At 45.9% G+C, this 26551-nt stretch overlaps 1 protein-coding gene across 1 annotated transcript in view; it reads left to right on the top strand.

Annotated features, from left to right (window-relative positions):
• Nucleotides 1–26551, top strand: part of LOC138247062 (alpha-tectorin-like) — a 61086-nt gene that overhangs the window by 17621 nt on the left and 16914 nt on the right. Inside the window, exons 6-7 of the mRNA XM_069201811.1 lie at nucleotides 638–800; nucleotides 4298–4409. Of these exons, the coding sequence (XP_069057912.1) occupies nucleotides 638–800; nucleotides 4298–4409 (275 nt within the window). The remainder of the gene's footprint in view (nucleotides 1–637; nucleotides 801–4297; nucleotides 4410–26551) is intronic.

The raw sequence follows: 26551 nt of genomic DNA, 5'->3' as shown, positions 1-26551 counted from the left end.
CCTTAAAGTTTTGCTGCTCCTGTGTGTGTTTTAGGGTATCTGCCTTAAGTTTCCACAAGAATCTTATTGATAGATTTTACAAACTGTGCACAAGATTTTAAAGTAAAAAAGATGGTAGATATACAAAATGTTATGTGCTAAAGCAATTAGCTGGAATATTTAATCCAATAGCGAATTTACTATTATGTGTTGAGGAGCCTCTCATAAGTGTAGAGTGGTAAAGTGTTCTGGAAATAGTTGCCATACTACCTAAAGGATTTATCTGTGGACTGACATAATTGGTCAGCAAAAGGACTGGAGATTAGGCAAGACTGGATGAAGAGCAAGTGATTTGGCATCCCATTCCACTTAATGTGTCCCCTTCATGTACATGAAGCTTGACATCCTGGTGGCAGTGATCTATATTAATCTTCCTTCCTGAATCCAGATTCTACTTCTGGTTGTAAGAAGTAAAGCATCAAGATGCAACTTGTTTATTTAGTACAAGGGTATGGGGTGCAAGAAGCTGAAAACATTTAAACTGGTACAGATAGTAGATCTGTGTGTCCTTGCAGCGTAGAATTTTGGTTATGTGGAATTTGTGTTGCGTATCACTACATAAGTGCATGTTTTTGTTATTTTCTGTTGTTTGAATCAGATGTCCGGTCAGCATCGATGGGTCAGTAAGTCTGGAAGGTCAGAATCTCCCTTCCATCAAGAGATTCTCCTTCAGTGCATTCGAATTTGTCGGTGATTCACACATGATCTACATTCACTGCCAACTCAACCTCTGCAACATTCAAACATCTCTTTGCTCGACGGTGAGTAAAACTGAAGCATCATGGACTTTGTTTTCCAGTTCTTCAAAACTATGCTAACTCCCTTTGTTCTTTGTTTTCCTGATTGCTTGCTATGATAAATGTTATGGTTCCTCGTCAGTGGAGTTTCTGTGGTTGTGCTCGGCTACAGCAAGCTGCTCCTGGGCACTCTCACTCCAGCAGTATCTACTAGTGGAGAAGGCCTATTACTTTTATGGTAGTTGTAGAAAACCTTCCCCACCCTTAAATTGGACTCTTATTGGTGGTGCAGGGAGCAGTGACGTATGGAAACGTGAGGATACCCCTTACAAAGTACATGAAGGGGGGCCCCAACCAAGTAAGGAGCTCTCAAGCCAGGGGCCTGCCGCAAGTGCACAGTGTACTGTCCTTGGGGTACCCCTGGAGCCCGTCCACGACACAGGAGGGGCTGTAGGGGCTATTGCTACATCAGTGGAAGGGGGGGTCACATAGCAGACCAGGATCATCGTATTAGTTCACTACACTAACTCACATAGTAGAGACTTCAGAGCCAGGCCCTAAGAAATGGCAATTCCAATAGAGAAACTATTATATACGTCGGACTTATATTTGCATATTGCATGCACACTATTCGATTTACTAGAATATTGGGTTAGATCTTTGCATTCACTCACTGTAACTGTCCAAGCAGGAGTTGTGATTCTTTCCAGTACACATCTTGGAGATGTAGCCACAAAGCACGTACAGAACGTCAATACATATCAAGCTTCAACATATTTATTTGTAAATAGACAGGTAAGTAAAGTATGGGAAGACTTCCTGGAGTGGTGTAACTAGCAAGAACACTAATTTCCTTATGCTTGTGCGCTAGGGATGCAAAGTCTATCCGTGCATAAGCACTACCATCTCTTGAGGTACCGCACCAAAGACCACAACTTAGAGTTTGGCGCTATGGAGGATATTCCACTAGTGAATTTTCTTCCATATTTAGGGGCATATTTAAGTAAAGCACCTCTTTCCTAGCACCCCTTAGCGTCCCCTACCGCCACCATGTGTGCGCTGTATCTACGATACCGCACACCATGGCGCAGAGTAGGGGGCAATAGCATAATTTTTATTGACGCTAGTGATGTAATCTGAAGGAGTAGCACCAAAATATGAGCACTACTCCTGGAGAGTACATAGGGGCCCATTATAAATAATCGAAGCCCCTTTTAACGCCTGCTCTGAGCAGGCGTTAAAAGTGCTTTTGCAAAATGTTGCAAGGAAATCTGTTAGATTGCCTTGCGCCATTTTTTCAGCCCCCTTTAACGGGGGGATGCCCCCTATGCACACATTATGGCTAGCGTGGGGATAATGTAGCACAAAGGGTTACAAAGTGGTGCAGTGCATGCATTGCGCCACTTTGTAAATATGGCCCGAGGATTTTGGCCTCATTAAGCCACATTAGCGTTTTAAAAAATGACGCTAATGTGACGTAAGGGGGTGCTAGGGGCTTATACATATGCCCCTCGGCACTTATTCCCAACATTGGAGAATTCTCCACTACCACAGACCTCTAAATCATGTCCTGAGTCTGGACGTCTTGCACTGTAGCAACGTGTTACTAATGACTGCATTACCATTGTTTTGCTTATTACAGGTTTTTAGGATCTGGTGTGCATGGCGATGACAATTGATGGCTGTATTATTGTGCTTAACAAGATTAGTCTGATGTTGCTGGAAACTGCGCAGATTGAATGAAGGCACCAACATTAATGAGTCATGGACAGGCAGTCGGCAATGTTTACAACCTAAGTAAAATATGTAATTTATCATGCAAAGCACATGCCACACCATTCCGTTTATAACTTAAAACGGTTACAATAGCACAAACCATACAATATGCTGAAATCGTATATATCTTGTAATAATGACAGGGCAAGCTGATATTTCTCTTCATTATCTTTTATGTGCATTTTCCTAAAATGCCACCCATCTGGATATCAGTAACAGAAGATATTATTGACTTTGAGACCGCTTTACTTATCTTCCTACATGTGCGTCTGTCTTGGTTTAAGAAGGTTCGAACCTACCTAATCATGCACATGTTCTGGTCAATTAAAAGGGATGGGAAGAGACTGGTTGATTTCTTCTTCTTTGTTGAGTTTGAGGGGGTGGTAAGAGAGGGGAAGCCGTCTCTTACAGGTGAGATGTTCCTTGAAATGATGGGACTTTTTCCTGAACTGCAGTACAACGCGAGTAAGTGTGGTGTGCGGAGGCATGTTGTCCACATTATGGGCACATGAGTGCAGAAGTCCTGCCTTCACGATTTGTTCTGCTCTACTTCTACTCAGTTCTCGTGTGGATCTCTACTGCTGTTGTGTTGACGTTCAGGCTGTTCCATTATTTATGCAAGACAACTATGCAGCATAGTACTGTGTAATTGAATGATATACACTTCAAGAAAGTCACTTGGCTCTCCCCTGAAATGATCAGTGAAAGGTGATATCCGTAATACTGTAAAAGACCACTCACAACAGCGTTGGTTTCACCTGTTAGGAAGGGTGCCCTTCTGTTCGGGGATGGACAGCCTTTTAAACCAACGCGTCTGAAGAATAGTGTAGAAAAATGGCTGAAGGAGCACTTTTAAACTTCTTGTTCCATTCCATTCACTTACTTTATTCATCAATGATCTGTGCATGGTGTCATTTCAATTTGGATCTCTTTGTCTACTGTATGGGAAATTCTTCAGTGCCAACCTTCTTCCTCATTGTCGCTCCACGTTGCAATATGTCCTGGTTGAAGATGCCCTGAGATGGGTTTGTGTGAACTGAGAATATGATAGGGGTTGAGGAATTTCCCCTGGAGCAGCCATTTATCTCTTGTTTTAAAACTGAAATGAGAAGATAGCCTGGAAAATGTCTGCTGCAGGACGAATTGTGTTGGTTAAACATGCTGTGATGACTACACTCAAAGAATAAAATGTGACATTATGTGTACCTCTCCCAACACTGTATACACAGTTCATCGCTGCCTCAGACTGTAGTGCAGTATTGAGGATGCACAGTTTTCTAATATGTGGAATGATACATGATGTGAAGATGAGCGCAATCCCTTCACAAATCCCCCTAGTTTTTCAATGTAAGGAGAAGTAACAAACCATGAAAAAAATGTGCATTTGTAGGAGCACACATCACCCCAGGTAGTGCTTATAGCAATGGAAGAATGCTTTCACCCATTGCTGAAAGGTTCTCATAGGACATGTTTACAGGCTGGGATGTATTGACATATGTAATGACATATGTAACACCATGAATAATGTGAACAAAGTGACTTGGCATGCCATGTTGTCCCAAATGTTTTTTATAGGCCTGCATTTAGTGCCTTATTACAGAACACAAGGTACTTCTGATAATGCATTTTCCATTTTAGCTAGTTGGAGGTGATAATTTAATGGATGATAATTGCACAGTTTTTTCTTTTTTTACCATGTCTTAGACACAGAGCATTTAAAGTGGTTTTCTCTTTCATTTCTTCAGATGTGTTCATCCAGGTCCGCAAGAGCGGTGCAGGCAAGCCCAGAAGTGGAAGGGTCACTTATATCCACCGGGCCAATTCTTTATGGAACAGACCTAACGTCAGATGCACATGGTAAGGAGGTCGTCTTAAAACCTCAGACTATGTCCTGTCATCTTTTTTCACATCCCATGTCAGTGATAAAATAACTTGTATGAGTGTGTCATACATGTGAGAGCTGGACAATGTGAGTAAAAGGCAGCTTGAAAATGGCTAGTTACACTAAGAAATAAAGTAATTGAATTGTAGATGAACGTATATCTTTCTATCTTTATATGTCCATATTGATATCTATAGATAGATAGAAAGATCCCATCTCTGTCTCAAACTTTTACAAAAAAAGCAGGGTGACTACAACAGACACATTCAAAACTCAAAAGCAGCTTTTTTTACTACACAAAACCGACGGCAATTAACCAACCAAAAAAACTTTTTGAAAATATCAAAAACCAAATAAACAAGGAAAGCAATGCCCCATCTTCTGACATCAAAACCATACCTAACTGTGAAATCTTTGCCTCCTTCTTTGTCGAAAAAAACATGCTAATCAACACCGAGATCCTGAACATTTTGAAATTTCTACTGTGTGCACCCTCTTCACCACACTCCTGATCAGGAAGAAGACCAGATATCCTCTTCCCACAATCCTAAAAACAATGCCATCCTGCCCAACTTTAACACCTTCAATGAAAGTGACATCTCAAAACTTTGTATTTCTCTGAAACACTCCAATCACTCCAATCCAAACATCCTCTTCCCCCCAAACTCCTCCAAGAGTCCAGTCAATGCCTACTCCTCTTATGGACCAGGAATATCAATACATCACTTTTACAAAGCTCCATACCTGAATGCCTAAAAAGTAGACAGGTACTCCTATCCTAAAAAAAAAAACAGTGTCGACCCGTCTGACTCCATGAACTACCACCCTGTAGGAAATCCCTTCTTTTTGCTCTGGTCACCCCCAAATGTTTGGGACAGATACTGGTGGTTACTGACTCTTGACTGTGCCCTGGGTACTGCTTCCCAGTACCAGAGCCAATGCTCTGTGTACAGTGGATATGCAAATTAAGCTAATTATAATTAGCAGTATCAACCTACCTATAAGTCCCAGTATATGGTAGGGCATGTAGGTTTAGGGACCCCAGCATAGGTACTGCACCCATAGGCGCACTGCTGAGTTGCCCAGTGTCATATTAAAGTCAGGCCTGCCTTGCTGGCTGCTTTTAAACTAAAGTTATATGCAAATTCGACTTTGGAATTAAAAGTTTTAAATTACCTTATTTTTACACATAAGTCACCCCTAAGGTGTGCCCCATGTGCCCCTTGGGCTGGATGCCACATAACTATAAGCAGGGACATTATAATAATGGTTTAAAAGCCCTATTGAGGTAAAATAGCCACATTTGTTCTCCCTCACTGCAGTGAATGCCCTCCATAGGCTAACATGGGGAGACTTTACTTAAATTAACAAAGTCTTTATAGGAGACAGATACCTTTGAGTTTTGTATCAAATTATTGGTTAAAATAAATCCCATAACTTGACGTTGAATTTAATATAACTAGTTCAGGTAAACAGTTTTTTAACTCTACCTGAAAGTTGCCAACTTCAGCTCTGAAGTGCCCTTCTCTGATTGCCCAGCCTCTGGCAGCCTGGCCAGGCTGCCTTGATGAGGTGTGAAGGGGCCTGGACTGAACACAAAGGATGTGCCTGGGGGAGGAGATCTGCCTCAGCAGAAGGTGAAACAAGATGTGGGAAGAGCAGCCAAACTGTTCTTCAAAGGCAGGGAAGGAAATTTGGAGCAGCTCAGGACCTCCCCATTTCCTGCAAACCCAGACACTTAGATGCCCTCTTGATTAGATTAGGAGAGGGCAGGATAGGGGTGTGTTTAGGATTTTTAGCCACACCAGTGGGTGGGCTCAGCCAGATGTAACCTCCAAAATTCAGTTTAAGTCATGTTTGATTTTTGAAGAATATTGCTCCCTGGGATTGATTTTTGCCACGCTTTCCAGGAAGTGGTCATCAAAGGGTGAAGGAGCTTGTCTGTGGTTGGACAATCAGGCTCCCTGGCTTTCCACCCCAGGAGCAAGGATAAATATGGCAGAGTTGCACCCACAGCTCAGGTCCCTACAAGGAACAAGACAAAGAAGAAGAAGTACTGCCCTGCTGGACCCCTGACCTGCACCTGGACACTGCACTCTGAAGGACTGCACCAGCTGCACACTTGGTCTGCACCACTGAAAGGACTTTGCCTGTCTTTTACTGCTTCAAGAAGGGACTCCCTGTTTGCTACAGGTACGAAGGAGCTGCCCAGAGTCCCCTGCATCAAGTCCTGCAAGCAGAGCCCAGCTGACCAGGGCCTAGTGGCCATTTGAGGATTCTGACCAGGTGCATTCTGGGAATTGTAGTCCCAACTCCCAAGACTCAGAGCTTCTGGAACCTTGGATCAAGTTGTGTACACTTCAATGACCCAAAAAGGACCCCTGGAAGAAGATCCAGAAGTCTGGAGATGCTTGGAACAACTTCATAAATTGAAAAGGTGCGTTGTGATAAATGTAGTCCCAGACCCCAAGAGGCAAACCAGAGTCTCTGACCCTTGCTGGTACTGTGGACCACTTTCCTGAATCAAAAAAGACTTCTGAAAGTAAGTGTAAGAGTGCCCCAGTCCAGTGTGACCTTTTTTAACCCTTTGAGAGCTAGTTGCTTCTAAGTGCTAGAAAACGTTAATTCTTTAAAAAATCATATCTCCGGTTCCCCTTATCCGATTTTAATAATTTTGGTGTCATTTTCAAGATAACAATTTATTATATTCGTATGAAATGGTGTTGGATTTTTTTTTTTTTTTTTTTTTTTTTTTTAGGTTTCACCTTTTTACTGTTTTGTTATTTCTAAATGCTTTACACACTTGTTACCTAAGTTAAGCCTTGTCGCTCGTTGCCAAGCTAACAAGGGTTGAGCTGGGTTTAATTTATTGAGATCTGACTGGACCTCAGTAAGGGGGTTAGTGGCCTATTGCTAGGTATAGGTATTTACCTGCCCTTACCAATAATTCACTTTCCAGCACACCCTATCTTCAGATTCCCAACTATAGCCAAACTTCTAGAAAAATGTCTGCCATACAGCTTCAAAATCACATTGGGCAATTCCATCTCCTTGACCAATGTCAATCCAGTTTCAGACTGGGTCATAGTACTGAAACTGCGCTTGAGGATGCTTGACATTCACACGATCAGAACAAATCTTGCTTACTGATCCTGCTTGACCTATCTGCTGTGTTCACCACTGCACTGTGAATTATGAAAACCTTTTGAACCTATTTGAACACAAGCTAGGTCTCTCCGGCATCATAATAAAATGGTTCCTCCTTCCCTCACAACAGACCTCAGCAAGGCCTAATCAATCATGCCCTTTCAGGCCAGTCCTCAGTTACCCTAGGCATCTCCCAAGGTTCCACTCTATCCCCAACACTGTTCAACGTGTACATGGAGCCCCTGACCGAAATCCTCTTACTCTCTGACGTCTCTTATCACATGTATGCAGAATTTATTATAGTCAGAGTTATTTGGAGTAACTATAACCCGTGCCCTAAGGCAGCTATAGCTCGTGCCCCCTCCCCCGTTTCTCTCGGCTCCTGTTTGAGAGATCACCTCAAATCTTTCTGTGCGAATCACCAGTGCCAAAGATACAGGCAAGTAAAAAAAATGCTTTTTCTATGGAAAGATGGTCCTAACTATAACTACCCAGTAGGTAATGTATATACAAAGGAAATAAAATTAAAGAAATCTTTAATGCTCTGAATAAAACAAAGGTTACAGGGATGTTATAGTTAGACTCAGATTTAGCAATGCATGGCGAGGGAGCGAGTAATAGTTACTTAGGGGACAAGTTATAGTTTCTTGAGATAATTGAAACTATAACTGCTGAAGGAAGCATGGCCGACAAGATCACTGCTTAGATGTGCCTCGGTAAAGCTCCTGACCTGAACAGAAAAATCCTGCTACCTCCTAAGACATGAGATTATTTAAACGTCTGATTCAAATAGGGCAAGATTCTGTAATAATAATAGTCTGCAGCTGACTGCCCTAGGGGAGATTCCATGAAGAGATAGCGGATGGTTAGAGACTCCTGAATCTATCCTCTCAGTCGTGGCCTGGAGAGGAGCTGAGTGCTCTTGGTCCCGGGGTGTGCAGTGGGCCATGGGATGGGATACCAAATGCTTGGTGGTATCCACAGCAGGCAAACGAGGGAAACAATGGAGTGAACCCCCCGAACAATGTGCAGCACCGTAGAAGTAATTTGCTGGACAATGGACACCATAGAAGGTTCCTGTCAGGAAATGGTGGCCCGGGCATGAGCTGTGGGTGAGGATCAGACCACTAGCACGTGTGGCTGTCATTTTCCTAAACCTGGTCGGGCCTCTAAAGTGCCTGACAAAAGCGAGAAAGGTGGTGGAAAGTGCAGAGTCCCACACCAAGTACAGTGAGTGAGTTACAGAATTTTACATGATTGTTAGAGTGGTAGCCTCGCATTCATAGTTCTGATGTTCCAGGAAGGAATTGAGGGTATACGAAGCCTGCGGCATCCCAATGTCATTGGCTGGTACAACCTGGGACAATGGCAGTGATCTCTCCCCCCCCCGGTTCCCTTGGTGAGAATTCCGGCCGGACATGGACTCTGATGCCCTGCAGCTGTGAAGGACTCCTGCTGTTGGGGGGTCTGGTTGCTTCTAATGGGGCCTGTATATGTCCAGCACTGAGGCTGTCTTTATCCTAGTGCTGTCAAGCTGGTCTGACTAGCACCCTTCAGCGGATCTTGGAGGGATCACTCAGCCATCTGATTGCTGCACACTTCTAGATACCATGGGATTGGCACCGGAGAGTCTGCAGTGACCCTCGACCGGAGGAGTACATTTGGATTGTGCACAATAGACTGGGAGTGGGGTGCAGTGCCCCCAATGACATTTAAGTGCCCCCAATGACATTTAAGTGCCCCCAATGGTGAGCATGAGATCAGATGGCTCACAAACTCACAGGCCGCTTGTAACCGGATAAACAGAGGGCAGGCAGAACAGTTGGGGCCATGGGCGAAGGGGGATCAGGCAGGAGGCCCTGGAAATTCCCACCAAAGGTGAAACTATAGGCTGATTAGTGCAGGTCACATATGCTATGAGGGATTTTGATATTCGAAGCCCTGGGAGGAACTGAGGGCCCTACAGGGTCAGGCAGGAGTGAAGTGAACAGGCACAGGGGTTAATTGTGGCCTTAAGCCTTGGACAGTGATGCAGCCGCACACGTGGGGAAAACCCAGAGCATAACGCTGTGAGAGCAGTTCCCTTCATGGTGAGGATCAGGGAGAGAAGGTGATCTGCTGGAGGTGAGCTGTGCCATGGGCATAATTCGAGAGAGCACCTACCTTGATAGTTGCATTCCAACAGCACTGCCCGCTTGAACACACTCCAATATAATGAAAGACAAACCCCAAAGAGGTGCACAAGGCTATAAAATAGTGCAATACACGGTGCCAGGCCAAGGGCCCCAGGAGGTGGACAAAGAGTTCACGCACACTGGGAGCATAGAGAGCCACTCCACTGCACTGCTGAAATACACAAGGCCATACGGGGTTCCTGTGTGTCGCTGGAAACGAAAATGGACACAATGGCCATAGACATTAATCATTTGGGGCTGGACCTGCTTAAAGTGGCTGACTGGGGCACAACCACAGAGGAGGAAGTTTCCACTCTTTACGCAATTATACATGACCTACAAGTGACGGAATCAGGACTTAAAGCTGGTTCGACACAGACTGACTACCATCTGTAAGATGCTGAGGGACATTCCAGGTTCAATAATTTGCAATTTCTTGGATTTCGCGAGTGGGTAGAGGGCCCCTCGACAGAGCTGTTCTTTGAAGACTGGATTACTACCACCCTGCAGCCGGGGCACTTTTCTAAATTCTTCATAATTGAGTATGATCATAGAGTGATGGGGCCTGTGCCTCGTCCCGGTGCACCGCATAGGGCACTCATAGCCCTTCTGTTCAATTATAGTGACATAATCCTTCAACGTGTGCGAGACCATAGCTCCCCACACTGTGAAGATACCACAATACAAATTTCCCTGACTTTACACTGAGGGTTCAGGATCTCCACAAGAGTTTTTTGTCAATCAAGAGGCAGTTGCAAGAGCACAATATTATGTACAGTTTGATGTTCCTATCAAGGCTTTCAGTCCAGTACGAGGTCAAGGTGTACTTCCATGAAACTCCGTATGAGACAACTTATTGGATTGAATCTGTGGGCCTGAGGCAGAAGGACCAGAATCTTGAGTGGCGAGAACCCAAGTGCTGTGGTTCCCAGCACTCAAATCGTAATTGTGAGTCACCTTCACAGCAGAGTGGAGCCTCCGCAGGACAAAAAGGGGAATTAATCCTAGTCTGTACTGATGGTACATTACGGACCGAGCAAGAGCCCCTAGAGACACAGAATCCCTGCTTGCCCTTGAGCCTTGTACAAGAGACTGAGAGTAATTGCACATCGACAGAGTGATGGCCCAGTGAGGAATACTATCGGAACTGGGGTCTTGGGTAACACCAAGATTTGACTTTAGTCTGCATTAGTAGTAGTAAAGACTTTTTGAGATTCAACCTCGCTTCAATTTTGGGGTTGTTGAATGTTCTTCTAAGAGTAGGAATGGGTGTGTTTCAGACTCTCCATGTGGAGGATGTCCAGGGCCAAGGCCAATGCAGATTCCTGAGCCCTCAGTTGTGGCTTGCGACTTGCAGGTGAACCGGGGTCCTGGTCACTAGTTACCCTTACTGATTATTCCTAGAATGCAGTGCAAGTAGGTGGGGTGAGGTTTACAGCCCTCTTGACAGTTAGTTGAGCCAGTAGGGTTTAGTGGCTACTGTCTGTGGGAGGGGGTGAGTTGAGAAGCTTCCGATGTTTACTACTGTTTTTAAAAAAAAATCTTCCATTCAATTGCATAGACAAGAAAAAAAGAGAATTGGAGCTTCCATGGATAAGGACATTGTTTGAGTTTCCATAGAATTGCAGTACATGAGATGGGGTAACGACTGATATCTCGCACATGCATATGGAGGGTTTGGGGTATAGGTTAATAACGTGGAATGTGCAGAGTCTGAATAATCCAGCGATGCATATCATGGTCCATGCGTACGTTTGGAGTTATGGAATAGCAATAGCATTTCCGTAGGAGACCCATTTTTGGATTAAATACTTGAATAAACGGTGGCAAGACCAACTCTTTGGACGTCTTAATGAGGATATGCAAGGGGAGCCCTGATATGGATGGCCCCAGGAATTCCATTTCAGCCAACACAAGTTCTCTGGGATGTTGTGTATCGAAATGTTATCCTAGAGGGGGTTGCATGATGCACACAATCTCTGCCATATAAATGTGGATGCACGCAGCACTGATGATGGTGACTTTCTGGGTTTTGTACTAATGGAAACCCAAATGTCATTGCACTTGGATGTCATCCTAGCGGGTGACCTCAACTGTGCTATAGGCTGCTGCTTAGATAGATCCCCCAACTCAATTAGGCATTAAGCGCTGCGCAACTACAGCATTATTGCAGGCGCAGAAAAGTCTTAAGCTAATTGATGTATGGCACCAGAGTCACCTTAATGCACACATTTATTCTTGTTATACCGCAGCCACTCTCGCCCAATTAGACTCCTTCTTTGAACAAGCGCGCACAGGGTAGCGGATGTACAATATCTGGCCAGAAATATTTTGGATCACTCGCCACTCCTGCTCAAATTCTCTTTTCATAGACAAACACCAACAATACCACTATGGAAGCTTAATACTGACGCTCTGATGTACCCATTATTTAGGGACATTTTATTGAAGGCGCTGACACAAGACTTTGAGGAAAACTGGCGAACTGCTGGAAGTAGAGCAGTGGAAAGGGATGCCAAGTGGTGATCCTCAGGTTGTGTCTGATGACCACTGTAAGTTTGAGACGCACTCTAGGGAAAGACTTGACCCGTCAGGAAACTGAGCTTGATAGATTAGGAAACTTACTTTCCTTAAACCTATCTTCATTGAAGGACTGGGACAGGCAAAGGCATAATGTTTGTGACACGTGGGACCAACCAGAGAAATATACTAGAAGCACAGCTCGGAGGTAATGGTATCTGGAGGTTGACAAGGCAGGGAGGATGCTTGTATGCTTGATTAGGTCAGATTCTGCTCCGCAACTTATCCTGACAATAAGAGATCAGAGGGGACAAGAGGTCCATTTGCAACAGGCCATTAATGCTGCATTTCCAGACCACTTGCATAGAGTTTACATGGCACTGCAGTCTGGGGAGAGGACTCACGAACTGTCTGCCTATTAGGCAAAGCTCCCACTATCGAGCCTGGTCCCGGGAGAAAGAAAGTCACCGGAGGCCCGATTAAACAGAAAGGAATTACTGGGGGCGGTGACGTTTTAAGACCTGTAAAATCACAGGGAAGTGATAGACTCCTCACAGAGGTTTATAGAAGTTTCCCAGAGGCTTTGCTAGACAGACTTCAGATGGTGTACGTGGATCCTCTCGATAAGGGAGAACTTCCACACTCAATTAGGGAAGAATTGATAACAGTAATCCCAAAGCCTGGCAAAGACCCTACGGAGATGAGGTCCTGTAGATCCATCTTTATGTTGAATGTTGACCTCAGGCTCCTGAGCCAAGTTCTGGTGGCATGTCTACTCCAATATTTTCTGCAGCTGATCCATGATGTCAGTTAAGCTTTGTCCTGCAGAGAAACACCTTACATAGCTTGTGTCGGCTGGCACATGTCATGCATTCTTCTGGGTTACAGGATGATCAATATACTCTTGCTTTCTTGGATATTGAACAAGCATTTGATTCAGTGAATTGGGAGTACGTTTGGTAGGCTTGGATTGGGCCCTCATTATAGAAGTTGGGTTAAGGAACTTTATACAAATCCTCGGGCGAGAGTCCACACAGGACGTTATGGCCCTCATTATGACATTAGCGGTAAATTGCACTTACCACCATGCCGACTGCTGCCAACATACTGCCGCCACGGCGGATATCCGCCAACAATATTATGACACACACATACCAATCTGTCACTATACAGCCACACACACAAGTCTGCCAGCCCAAAGGTCAGTGATAAACTGGCAGTAGCAAAACCCACACTGTTACGTCAACAGAACTACGCCCACAGCATTATGACCCACAAATCACCGCTGCGGACATTCAACTCCGGTAAACCATTGGTGGTACATACAGCTGCACTCAAAATACACACACACATACAAAACAACACCTGTACACATGCCACACCCACAACACTATAAAACACACACACATTACACACAACCCTTTATGACTACTAAGCATTGACAACAGAGAGAGAGAGACAGCAAGAGCACCCACACAACCATGAGCCACATACCACCATCACCTATACACAATCCACGCACCTCACAACACACACCCCAACACATCACCTTACACACCCACACCACTCACACCACACTCATGGCAGCACAACAACACCCCAGTTTCTCTGAGGAGGAGCTAAGGGTCATGGTGGAGGAAATCATCTGGGTAGAGCCACAGCTATTTGAAGCACAGGTGCAGCAGATATCTATTGCTAGGAAGATGGAGCTATGGTGGAGGATCGTGGACAGGGTCAACACCGTAGGACAGCACCCCAGAACACGGGATGACATCAGGAAGAGGTGGAATGACCTATGGGGGAAGGTACGTTCCAATGTAGCAAGACACCAACTCGCAATACAGAGGACTTGTGGTGGACCCCCACCTCCTCCCGCACAACTAACAACATGGGAGGAGCAAGTATTGGCAACACTGCATCCTGAGGGCCTGGCAGGAGTAGCAGGAGGACTGGACTCTGGTAAGTCAACTCTTTACTACTATCACCCCCCTACCTGCATGCCATCACATACACTCACCCTCACCCTCACTCCCATCACTCCACCACCTCCCACACACCCCACCATCACAACCCACTCATCCCAATGCCAAGCCCTGCATGCAACACCAATGCAGGGATACCCCTCACAGACCTGCATGGACACCTATCACCACAGCATGCACACTAGAGAGAACTAATACACTAACATACACAAGTGAAAGCTGCCAGGGCAAAAACAACCATAGAGGGCAACCCATCCATGCACAATATGTCGCACACAGAAACAATAACACTGCATTTACATTCCCACAGGTAACCCAGCCAATGTCATCGGAGAAGAGGTGCCAGCAACATCCAGTCCCCCCACAGCAGAGGCCCACAGTGATGACAGCAGCTCTGGTCGCCTGGATGTGGATGACCAACCTCGCCCATCAGGGACCTCCGGACAGTCGGTTACCCAGGCACACTCTCACACCACCACAGAGCCTCCCCCCTCAGGAAACAACACCACAGCACCCACCCAGTGGGCCCATACCTCTGTCCTCAGGACACGTCAATCAGCAGTGTGTCCACCACTACAGGGACCCCAGGGCGCCCCACTAACAGAGGACAATCAGGGACCTGGGGTCAGTGGCAGTGGGCACACGGTTCAGGGGACAGAGGCAGATGACAACAGGAACGCTGGGAGGACTGCTGTGCGACAGGGGGAGGACAGGCCCAGGGAACTGACCCTCTAGGAGGCACTTGCAGAGGTCCTGGGAGCATACCAATATTCCCAGGATACGCTGGGCTAGATCCTGGACAAGTTGCACGAGAACATGTGGCTGCAGGAGGGACAGTACCTAGGGATCAGGGAGGACTTGAAGGCCATCAACACCACTCTGGTCTCATTGCAGGGGTGCTGGCAGACATGGCCAACAGTATGAGGGAGGCAGTGGCACACCACCGGGCCCCTGACACTAGCCAAACCACTGAACAGCCCTCTCCTTCTGCTGCCGCTAGTGGACAGGAGGCCCCGCCACAGGACCAACAGGCCACCAGCACCCTTCCACCTGCAGAAGGAGAAACACCCTGCAAATGTACCCTGCGATCCAGACAGAAGCCAGAGACTATAGCCAAGACTCCCGCCAGGAAATGAGACTCTCCTGATTGTCACCCTTGTGTCCCACTCTGTCATCCTGTCCAGCTTGAACTGCCATTGCTCCCCTTCCAATGCCCCCTTGGACATGGCACCTGTGCTACAAATAGAGTGGAACTATACCCTGGACTTTCCTCCATCATCAACCCAGTCCATTGCACTTGCCCCTCATCTACTTAGCACTTCAATAAACACACTTTGATAAAATACAATTATGGTGTATGTCAAATGTTTTCAAAATGTATTCGTTTAACCAGGTTCAAACATTGCAATCCAACTGTACAGTAATGTTTACATTGCAAAGACCTGTAGTTGGTTGCACTGACTACACCAGGAGTAATAGTGGGGCACCCACATCTGCAAAAAGAGATGCCAAAGGGTACAGTGAATGGGCATAGAAGTAGGAATGCACAGCCTGCCAGTGACAATGTCACACATCAAACTGTCAATTATATGTGTATTAACACTGTCTTACCTGTGTCTCATTGGAAGTATTGACAAATAATTGCACTTCTGTTGTCCTCATCCTCATCCTCATCCTCTGCCTCCTCATCTTTACTGTCCACAGGATCCACTGCTGCCACACGGTCATCTCCATCTTCCTCCTCCTGCAGAAAAAGCACCTGGCGACACAATGCAAGGTTGTGCAACATACAGCATGCCACGATGATCTGGCAGACCTTCTTGGATGAGTAGCACAGGGATCCACCTGTCAGATGGAGGCACCTGAACCTGGCCGTCAGGAGGCCAAATGTCCTTTCAATTATCCATCTGGTTCGGCCATGGGCCTCATTATAACATTCTTCTGCCCTTGTCTTAGCATTCCTCACAGGGGTCAGTAGCCATGAGAGGTTGGGGGTAACCAGAGTCACCTGCAAATATCGAGGGGCAACTGTCAGCCACACACTCACCCTTAGGGCCCACTCCATACTAATACACCAACATCCACTGGGTGGGAACCAGGGCTCACCTATTAGCCACACCCTTTGCCTCTGGAGTTGGGCCATCACATTTGGGATGCTGCTATTCCTCAGGATAAAGGCATCATGCACAGACCCAGTATAAATTGCATTGACGTGGGAGATGTACTGGTCCACCAGGCACACAATCTTGACATTCATTGAGTGAAAACTCTATCGATTTCTGAACACCTGTTCATTTTGCCAGGGGGGACGGACAAATGCAAAATGTGTTCCATTGATTGCCCCAGTGATGTTGGGGATATGTCCCATTTCATAGAAGTCAGCTCTCACTGTGGCCAAATCCTCCAACTGGTGGAAAACGATGTAGCTGCACACGTGTTTAATCAGGGCAGACAACACTCTGGTCAGCACTATTGAGAACACTGGCTGTGACATTCCAGCTGCCAAGCCCACTGTCACTTGGAAAGAACTAGCAGCCAGGAAATGGAGCACTGATAGCACTTGCACAAGAGGGGGAATCCTGGTGGGGTGACGGATATCAAATATTAGGTCAGGCTCCAATTGGGCACACAATTATGGCCCTATCAAGTCTATAGGTGATGATAATGTGCCGGTCCTCCAATGTTTCCAAGTCCACCAGGGGTCTGTACACGGGGGATGTCTCCATCTCCTATTCATCAGCAGCGGTTGCAATCTATGGGGCAAAATAGTGTGCAGCTGGTCATTAGCTCTACATTCCAACCACTACAGTTCAATGCATATTGTGATTGTTACATTATTGTGTTGGAGATGTCCAAAATAGTGCATTTGTGTACTGTGACGCAGTTAGGAACCATGGCCTGCACCCTCCCCCTGAAATGGCATCCGCCTGTCCTGTATGGAGGGGCAGGTGGAAATTAGGTGATTCTGCTGATGTTGTGTGCCGTTGCGGGAGGCGGTTTCCTAGCCCTCCCCCCCATCCCTCACATCAGGCCAGGGTGGTCAAAACCCAGTCAAGCACCTCAGCCACCCAGTCCACAGGCACCGTAGTGGCCCCAGCTACACCAGGTGGGAAAGCATCCCGGCCACCAGCCAGTCAGACGGAAAGGGAGCCTGCCCCAAGTGCGTCTAGGAAGGGCAAGGAGGCAGCCCCAGCGGCAAGAAGGAAGGGTAAAGAGGCAGCCCCATCTGCAGGGAGGAAGGGCAAGGAGGCAGCCCCAGCTGCAGAAAGGAAGGGCAAGGAGGTACCACCAGCTGCAGGGAGGAAGGGCAAGAGGCCTGCAACAGCAGGCAGTGGAGAGACAAGGGGCCTGGTGCTGAGACACAGTCAGAGCCCCCACCACCAACCACGGTGGTGCAGCCGTCCGAGGCTGCAGGGGATGAGCTGGAGCCTCCCCCCACCACCACCAGCAGCAGTGCCACCAGCACCGCCACCAGCAGCAGCAGCTCCAGTGGGACGCCGTCCGAGGCTGCATGGGATGGGCTGGAGCCTCCCCCCACCACCACCAGCAGCAGCAGCCCCATTGGGCCACCATCCGAGGCTGCAGGGGATGGGCTGGAGCCTCCCCCCACCACTGCCAGCTCCACCAGCAGCACCACCACTGCCACCACTGAGCTGCCGCCACCGCCGGCAGACAGTGTGTAATCATGCATCCATGGATAGTTGTGCGGCCTGGCCCATGCAAATCCTGTGGGTATGACACCCAGGTGAGAGCCTGTGACCTTGCACTGCCCAAAATCTGCATCACAGAGCAGAATGCCCACTCCAGAACCAGTGGAGAAGCCATCCACTCACCACATCCTCCCCAGGATGAAGCTCACAGGGCACAAAGTCCCCTCCAGAACCAGTCGAAAAGCCATCCACTCACCCCATCCTCCGAGGATGAAGCTCACTGGGCACAATGTCCCCTCCAGAGCCAGTGGGCAAGACACCCACTTGAGAGACTGTGTCCTTGCACTCCCCAGGACCAAACACAGGGCATGTTGCCCCCTTCAGAACCAGTGGGGTATTCACCCACTCGAGAGACTGTGGACTTGCACTCCTCAGGACCAAGCACAGGGCATGTTGCCCCCTCCAGAGCATGTGGGGAAGTCACCCACTTGAGAAACTGTGGCCCTGCACTCCCCAGGACCAAGCACAGGGCATGTGGCCCCCTCCAGAGCATGTGGGGAAGTCACCCACTTGAGAAACTGCGGCCTTGCACTCCCCAGGACAGAGTGATTGGCATGTTGCCCTCTCCAGGACCAGTGGTGTTGTACCATCTTCCTGCTGAGGTGCTCCCCCATTCCCCGTCCCCCTGAGGTGCCTGGCTATTTTCAACCTGATGCCCTTGCAGTGTTCTCTCCATGTTGTTGCAGGAGTGAGGTGGGGCCTTGGACTTTGTGATGTGGCCCTGTGGCCCACAAACATTGAGGACTGGGCAACTTGATTTGTGAATATGTATATACTTTTGGAATTGGATGCACGTATTCCTGCAATATTTATCTTATTACACTCTTTTTACTCTATTTTAGTTGTCCTTGCATTATTCTTGAGGGGTACGGGGTGAATATGTAATGTTACTGCATCTGCTTGTGTGTGTGGTGTTGGGGGTGTGGGTGTTGCGTGTGTGTGTCACTCTCTTTTTCCTCCCCCCACCCCTGTGTGCTAGCGGCAGTACTCACCATGATCATCTTCGCCAGCGTTGGCGTTCGTAGTGGAGCAGAACGTAGAAGAGCATGGGGAAGACATGCAACTCGGGCTTCATGGCGGCGTGGTTCTTCCTTGAGTCTTCAGAGATGAGTTGTTTCCCTTCTGATGTCTGTTTCCCCCAGGCTTTTAGATGTTGTTGGTACCGCCCAAGAAAAGGTGGTGGATTGGTGTGTCATTATACAGTGGGCGGCACATTGTCTCCCGCCTGGCTGTAGGCGGTTACCGCTGTGGTGCCTTTTGATTTCAGCCCTGGCGGTCGGTGTGTTAAAGTGGCTGTCTGTCTGAGCAGTTACAGCTGTGGTCATAATTTCATATTTATTCCCGCCGGCCTGTTGGCGGTATTACCGCCACTATATCACCGACCGCCAGGGTTGTAATGAGGGCCTATGTCTCAGCTGATATAAGATTGCATTGTGGCACCCCTCAGGCATGCCCATTATCCCCCTTAGTTTTCGCCATTGCAGTAGAGCTGTTGGCTGGTAGACTTCGACAGATTCTCGAGGGCTGGGGCATAATGGTGGGCAGTATCAAGCACATAGTCTCATTATATGCGTATGATGCCATAGTCTACCTGCGACTACTTGATATTTAGGTCCCAAAATTCCTAAATGTAATGACTGAATTCTGTGAGCTTTCAGGACTCCAGATAAATACGACAAAATCTGTCCAGTTTCCACTACGTTGGCTTGTAGGACTGCCACCGGAATGTCTGATGGAGTTGAAATTACCTTGGATGGTGGATAAGGTAAAGTACTTGGGTATTTATATTGTGCATACAGAGAAACAGCTCTATGAATATAATATGGGGAGTTTTCTGGCTGGCCTGCGATCCTCCATCCCGATCTGGAACACATTACACCTATCATTGATTGTGAAAATAGCACTCATAAAAATGGTGGTCTGGCCACGATGTCTATATATCTATGAACTTCACCGAGAAGTGTTCAGGGAGCTGGACACATTAATATTGGAGCTCCTATGGCAGGGAAAATGCTCTAAAGTAGGACTGTCCACCCTTAGACGTGAATAGGACAAAGGTGGCATGGGAATACCTGACCTTGAATTATATTACCTGGCAGTCCAATTGCGGCATGCAGTACATTGGTTGGATGGGGAACCTAATTGGGAGATGCCCCTACTAGTGGGAACCCATAGGTACCACCAACTGAGGTCACTGTTGATGTGTGGCACTGGATTACCTCAGGAACTCCCTCATTTAATTTATATGATGGGCAGGATTAGGAAATGAGCCATACAGCAGGCCTTATGCCCCGGACCTAAATCTCTGGCTGATACATCCCTTTGAGTGGATTGCTCAATTAATGTCAGATGTCAAGTGGTAGGAAGGGGAGTGTCTTATGCTATCTGACTTCTACCCAGAAGGATGATTTATTTCCTTACAAGAAGCTATAGACACGTTCAACTTAGGTCCTGGACAGTTCCTCCAGTATGCTAAGATAGCTGCCACAGCATGTCAATTGTGGGCCAGTATTTTCTGAGGTGCTAAAACCCACGTACTTGCTGGTAACACTTTTGTCAATGGCAGGAGGTCACAGGCTTATCACTTATTCATATTACGTTTTGCACTCATATAGACAGCTAAGCTGCTGCATATAGCGGAAAAATTACAGTAATTTATGTGATGAACCCCTTATCCCAAGGGTCTGGTCCATGATACATGCAGGGGTCCGCAAGGTAGTGGTAAGCTCTCGGTTCAAACAAATTCAGTATAGCATAGTTCACAATACTACACACCATATACCTCTCTAGAGAGCAGCGATGACCTAGGTGTGGGGCCTGGGAGGTAGGTTATATGTATATGGTCTGGCATTGTCAGCTAATGGTCTCCTATTGTTTTGAGATTTTGACCCAGGTTAAGAGAGTGACGGAGTGGGACATCTACAGCACAGTTAGTGTTTATTACGGCTACTCCAGGAGAACCCAAAAATGAAGCTCAGCAGACACTGTGCAATATTAGGCCTCACTGTGGCGAAAAGACATTTAGTAATGCATTGGTTAGGTCCACGACTCCCAGCAAGAGAAGTTTGGGACAAAGATCTGTTGGAATGCTCAGGTACCTATGAGGCGCATCTGAGAAGGACTAAGAAAGATGAGAAAGCTCAGAATGTCTTGATGGCCTGGGGTGCAATGACGCATTGATGCAATGACGCAGGCTCTGTTTGATCACACGGCTCCAGAACCACACACCACAGATACAGTGCATGAAAGGCAACATCAAGGTGGGATGGGGTTCATGGTAGCTCAGGTAGCTGAAGTAATCTACTGAAATATGTGTATAGGGGATGTTTCATACACAGAACTGGTACTATGATGAGGACCACTTAAATGGGGAGCATTGTTATTTCCATGGAAGCTACAGGGGAGGGAATGTGTGGCAAGGGACCCAAGGGACCCTGGGTGTGCCAGAACCGTTGTCTGAATTTTTTGATGGTTATGTAATGTGGATATATGGGCCCATATTTATACTTTTTTAGCGCCGCATTTGCGCCTCTTTTTGACGCAAAAACGGCGCAAACTTGCAAAATACAATTGCATTTTGCTAGTTTGCGCCGTTTCTGCGTCAAAAAGTGACGCAAATGCGGCGCTACAAAAGTATAAATATAGGCCATGGTGAGTTAGATGTCTTTGACACATATATTTGATATTGTATGATACCTGTTATACAGGACCCTGTATGTATCACACTGAAATGTCAATAAAGAAATATTTGAAAAAAAAACTATGGGGGTCATTCTGACCCTGGCGGTCATTGACCGCCAGGGTCAACGACCGCGAGAGCACCGCCAACAGGCTGGCGGTGCTCTCATGGGCATTCTGACCGCGGCGGTATGGCCGCGGTCAGAAAGGGAAAACCGGCGGTCTCCCGCCGGTTTTCCACTGCCCTCAGGAATCCTCCATGGCGGCGCAGCTTGCTGTGCCGCCATGGGGATTCCGACACCCCATACCGCCATCCTGTTCCTGGCGGTTCGCCAGCCAGGAACAGGATGGCGGTATGGGGTGTCGTGGGGCCCCTGGGGGCCCCTGCAGTGCCCATGCCAATGGCATGGGCACTGCAGGGGCCCCCGTAAGAGGGCCCCACAAAGAATTTCAGTGTCTGCTTAGCAGACACTGAAATTCGTGATGGGTGCAACTGCACCCGTCGCACCTTTCCCACTCCGCCGGCTCCATTCGGAGCCGGCTTCCTCGTGGGAAGGGGTTTCCCGCTGGGCTGGCGGGCGGCCTTCTGGCGGTCGCCCGCCAGCCCAGCGGGAAAGCCAGAATGGCCTCCGCGGTCTTTTGACCGCGGAGCGGCCATATGGCGGTTCCCGCCAGGCGGGCGGCGACCGCCGCCCGCCGGCCTCAGAATGAGGCCCTATATCTGCTGAATTTCTATGGTTTTGTGCATGTAAAATCTGAACCTAACTATAACGTCTCTGTAACCTTTGTTTTATTCAGCCAATGTCTAAGGTATTTTACATTTTATTGTCTAGCTATATCGCCTTTGTAACCTTTGAGTTTTTCAGTTAATTCGACTTTTTTAATGCTATTTCCTAACTATAATGTCCCAGTAACCTGTGTGTGTGGTTGTGTGGATGTGTAAATAGGTTTATTAGTGTGTGGTGGGCATGTGAGTGCATGTGTAGATCTGTGGGTGGGTGCAGGAGTGGCTGGGTGGGTGTTTGAGTACGTTTGTGAGTGGCTGTATGGGTGTGTGAGTGTTTTTGTAGGTCTGTGAGTGGGTGTCTGAGTGGCTGTATGGGTGTATGAAGAGATGTGTGAGTGGTTGTGTGGATGTGTAAGTTGTGTGAGTGTGTGAGTGCTGTATGGGTCTGTGAATGGGTGTGTGAGTGTTTTTGTAGGTCTGTGAGTGGGTGTCTGAGTGGCTGTATGGGTGTATGAAGAGATGTGTGAGTGGTTGTGTGGATGTGTAAGTTGTGTGAGTGTGTGAGTGCTGTATGGGTCTGTGAATGGGTGTGTGAGTGGTTTTGTGGGTGTGTGAGTGGGTGTGAGAGTGGGCGTGTGAGTGGGTCTGTGAGTGGGTATATGTGTTTTTTAATATTGGGTCTGAATTTGAAGATCCACCCAACTTCACCCGAATCTGGGAGGATCTACTAGGATCCAAGTGGATCCGTGGATCCTAGCAAGCTCAAAAACAAAACATTTTTGATTAATTTCTTGCCCATGAGGGGTCCCTTGTGGACCCCTTAATCAGTCCTATGGGTTAAGGTTACCTCAACTGTGACCTCTCTATCAGCTTTAAATTGTATTTTCCCCCCGGGAGTTGAGTTCTGGTGAACAAAATGGCGGCCACAACTTTCCTCTCAGTTTGCATCCAGCCAATCATAGCATTGCTGTTGGCACATGGATCCACAAGTCCGCCGGATCAGCGGAGGATCTACAGCAGATCTGTGTCCCTAGATAAAGTCATATATTTTTACTTTAACAACTCCAAAACTAATGAACAGAACTACAAGTAATTACAAAAAGCACTCTTTCTGTACCAATATCGAGCTTTCTGTCAAATCTGATGTAATTCCATTGAGCCTAGCTGTAGTCATGTCTACCATCCCTATGGGAAATTGCATGGGGAAAACATGTTTTGGAAACCCCCTTTTTCTCAGCCCCGCTTGGCGGATCACCCTGAAAATTTTCAGACAGCAGCTAAGGTGACTGGCAAACTAGTTTTGCAAATTTCGTGAAGATGTGTCCTATGGCACCATACCATAGCAAAATAAAAAATGCTTTTCCTATGGAAATTAGGTCCTCACTATAACTACCTACTTGAGACCACCAACAGTAGTGTATATATTCACAAATACATAAAATTTCAAGTTCTTTTTCCTTGGCAAGGAATATATATACATATTTTATATATATATATATATATATATATATATATATATATATATATATATATATATATATATATAGATATATATAGATATATCTATATATCTATATATATATATATATATACCTATATATATATATATATATATATATAGAGAGAGAGAGAGAGAGAGAGTAGGTAGTTATAGTTAGGTCTCCTTTTGTGTAGGCGGAGCGTTTTTTGCTTTGCTAATAACTTTGGCCTGTTGAATGCATCTTCATCAATAAAAAGTTCATCCACCTCAGTTTCAGGGTGGTCTGTCAAGCAGGGCCAAGAAGAAAGGGTCATCCCAAAATGTAAAATCCCCATGCTTTTTCCATACTTTTTTAGACACAGCTACAGCAAAAGCTGCTGAATTGAATTACAATAAACTCAGCAGGGAGCTAGACCTTCGTTCTCAAACTGCTTATTGTGATTTGGTGATAATCCATGTAATAGTTTTTGAGAAATTAATGGTAAAAAATAATTGTATATTTGGAAGGTTGGGCATGGAGAGTCCAACGAGCCTCCTGCGAAAGCGGAAATAAAAAAATGGAGCCCTGTGATTGGTAGAGAGGCCCATTTTTCCTCTGAGGCCCATTTTTCCTCTGAGCCTTCACACTCTTGCGGGAGAGAGAGGGTCCCGCGGGTCTCCCATGAATGAGCACTTTGATTGGCAGGGTGTTGAAATGTAAGAAATAAAATGGCGACCATTGATTTTTACTGTGAAACATTCAAGGTGTTGTGGAAATGAAGTAAAAAATCTGTATAAGGGGCAGCAAAAAGGCATGCTGTCCCCTAGATTTAGAGAGGAGGTGTCCAAGTGATAACTACTGTTATTAAAACAAATGTATATCTTTTTAACCAATTTTTACAATCTTGCAAGACCCTCGCAGGATTGTGAATAGTAAAAAGGGGTAGATACGGTCAGAATACACTCCAATAGTAGGAATGCATATTGTGGTTGTTGTTAAGAAGAAGTGTGTAAGAGATAAGTACTGTGCTGATAAGATGGTTAATTCCCATACATTATCAGAGAGAGGGGTGTTAGCAGGGAGGGAAGTCCCTGGACAGAGCACACTATGCGCACCTGTCATCCAAGAGAGAGGTCTCAGTGGAGAGGCCAGTCTCTCTTCACACACCCTACTATGCATATCCATCATCTGAGACAGAGGTCTGACAGCATAGGCTAGTCCACTACAATTATCCTAATTCTAAATATACAACCTTGAATGTGGGTCGCAAGAGCCGAACAGGAAGTACTGCACCGTCGGAGACTACCCAAGGGATTGTATCTCAAGAGAACCATCACTTTTAAAGAAAATATAAATAAAAATCTAACCACCTTTTCTTCACTAAATAATTTGACATTAGCATTAAATAGTAACTGAAACATGGCAGAGAGCCCTACAGAATAGATGACAATAAACTTTAGACCTTTGAGATCTTGCAAGGCTCTGGCGAGTTTCTCACAATCCTCTTGTAAGAGCATTGACACCTGATTGTTGGTCACATCTCTTGCAATCAGAGTTATAATAACTGAGCAAATACATAATTCTATTAAATATTTATCTGCTTAACATTCACACACATGTTACAAAGATGTGTGCAAACTGTCAAACATATGCTTTTATGCTATAATAAAAAAAATACTTTTGCTAAACAAATGTCTAAAAACAAAATTTTCTACAGTTATTCTATCATACATACACTCACAAAAATAATTAATTTACTTTAAAAAAAACCTATACATTCACTGAAAAAAACAAAGGCTAAAGTAATGTGATAGTTAGGTGTAATAAAATATCTGTTTTTATTTTTAAAAAACCTTAGAAATTCATTGAAAAAAAACTGAGGTTAAAGTAACATTATAGTTAGGTGTAATAAAAATATGTGTTTTAAATAAAAACTTAAAAATTCACTGAAATACAACAAAGGTTAAAGTAACATATTAGGTGAATTTCTCAGTGCCAACGGTGATGTTTTGAATTAAAAAAACAGAGAAATTCAGAAGTCATTTATCTTGCGCCCCCTCTAATCACTGCTTATGACCTAACATTTGACATCACTCATGATATGTTCATTTTCTATGACATCATTTATGACACCACTGATCACATCTCATATTACATCATTGATGAGATCACTGATTACACCATCCAAGCTATGCTTTCCCGCACATTGCTGTATACATTTCTGTGGCATTATAGGAGAAATTCACCTAATTATAATGTTACTTTAACTTTTGTTTTTTTCCTGTGAATTATATATATATATATATATATATATATATATATATAATATAGTGAGAAAGCCATCATTTTTGCCCTGATCACCCCCATTTTTTGACTGATACTGGTTACTGACTCTGACTGTGCCCTGGGCTCTACTAACCAGGCCCCGGGCCAGTGCTCTGTTAAAAAGGTGTATGCTAATTAGACATAATTATAGTTGCCTCTGACAACCTACCTGTAAGTCTCTAGTATATGGTAGGGCATATAGATTTAGAGACACAGTGAAGTTAGGGCACCCATGGATTAACTGCTGAGCTGTCTAGAGTCATTTTAAAGGCAAAATCTGTCTTGCTGGCTGCTTTTAAAATGCAATTAAGTGCAAAATTGACATTGGAATTAAAAATACTTCCAAAGTCTTAAACAACCTTATTTTTACATGTAAGTCTGCACTAGCTGCCCA

Source organism: Pleurodeles waltl, chromosome 7 (genome assembly GCF_031143425.1).
Source record: "Pleurodeles waltl isolate 20211129_DDA chromosome 7, aPleWal1.hap1.20221129, whole genome shotgun sequence".
Classification (NCBI taxonomy): domain Eukaryota; kingdom Metazoa; phylum Chordata; class Amphibia; order Caudata; family Salamandridae; genus Pleurodeles; species Pleurodeles waltl.
This window is presented reverse-complemented; position numbering and strand designations above follow the sequence as displayed.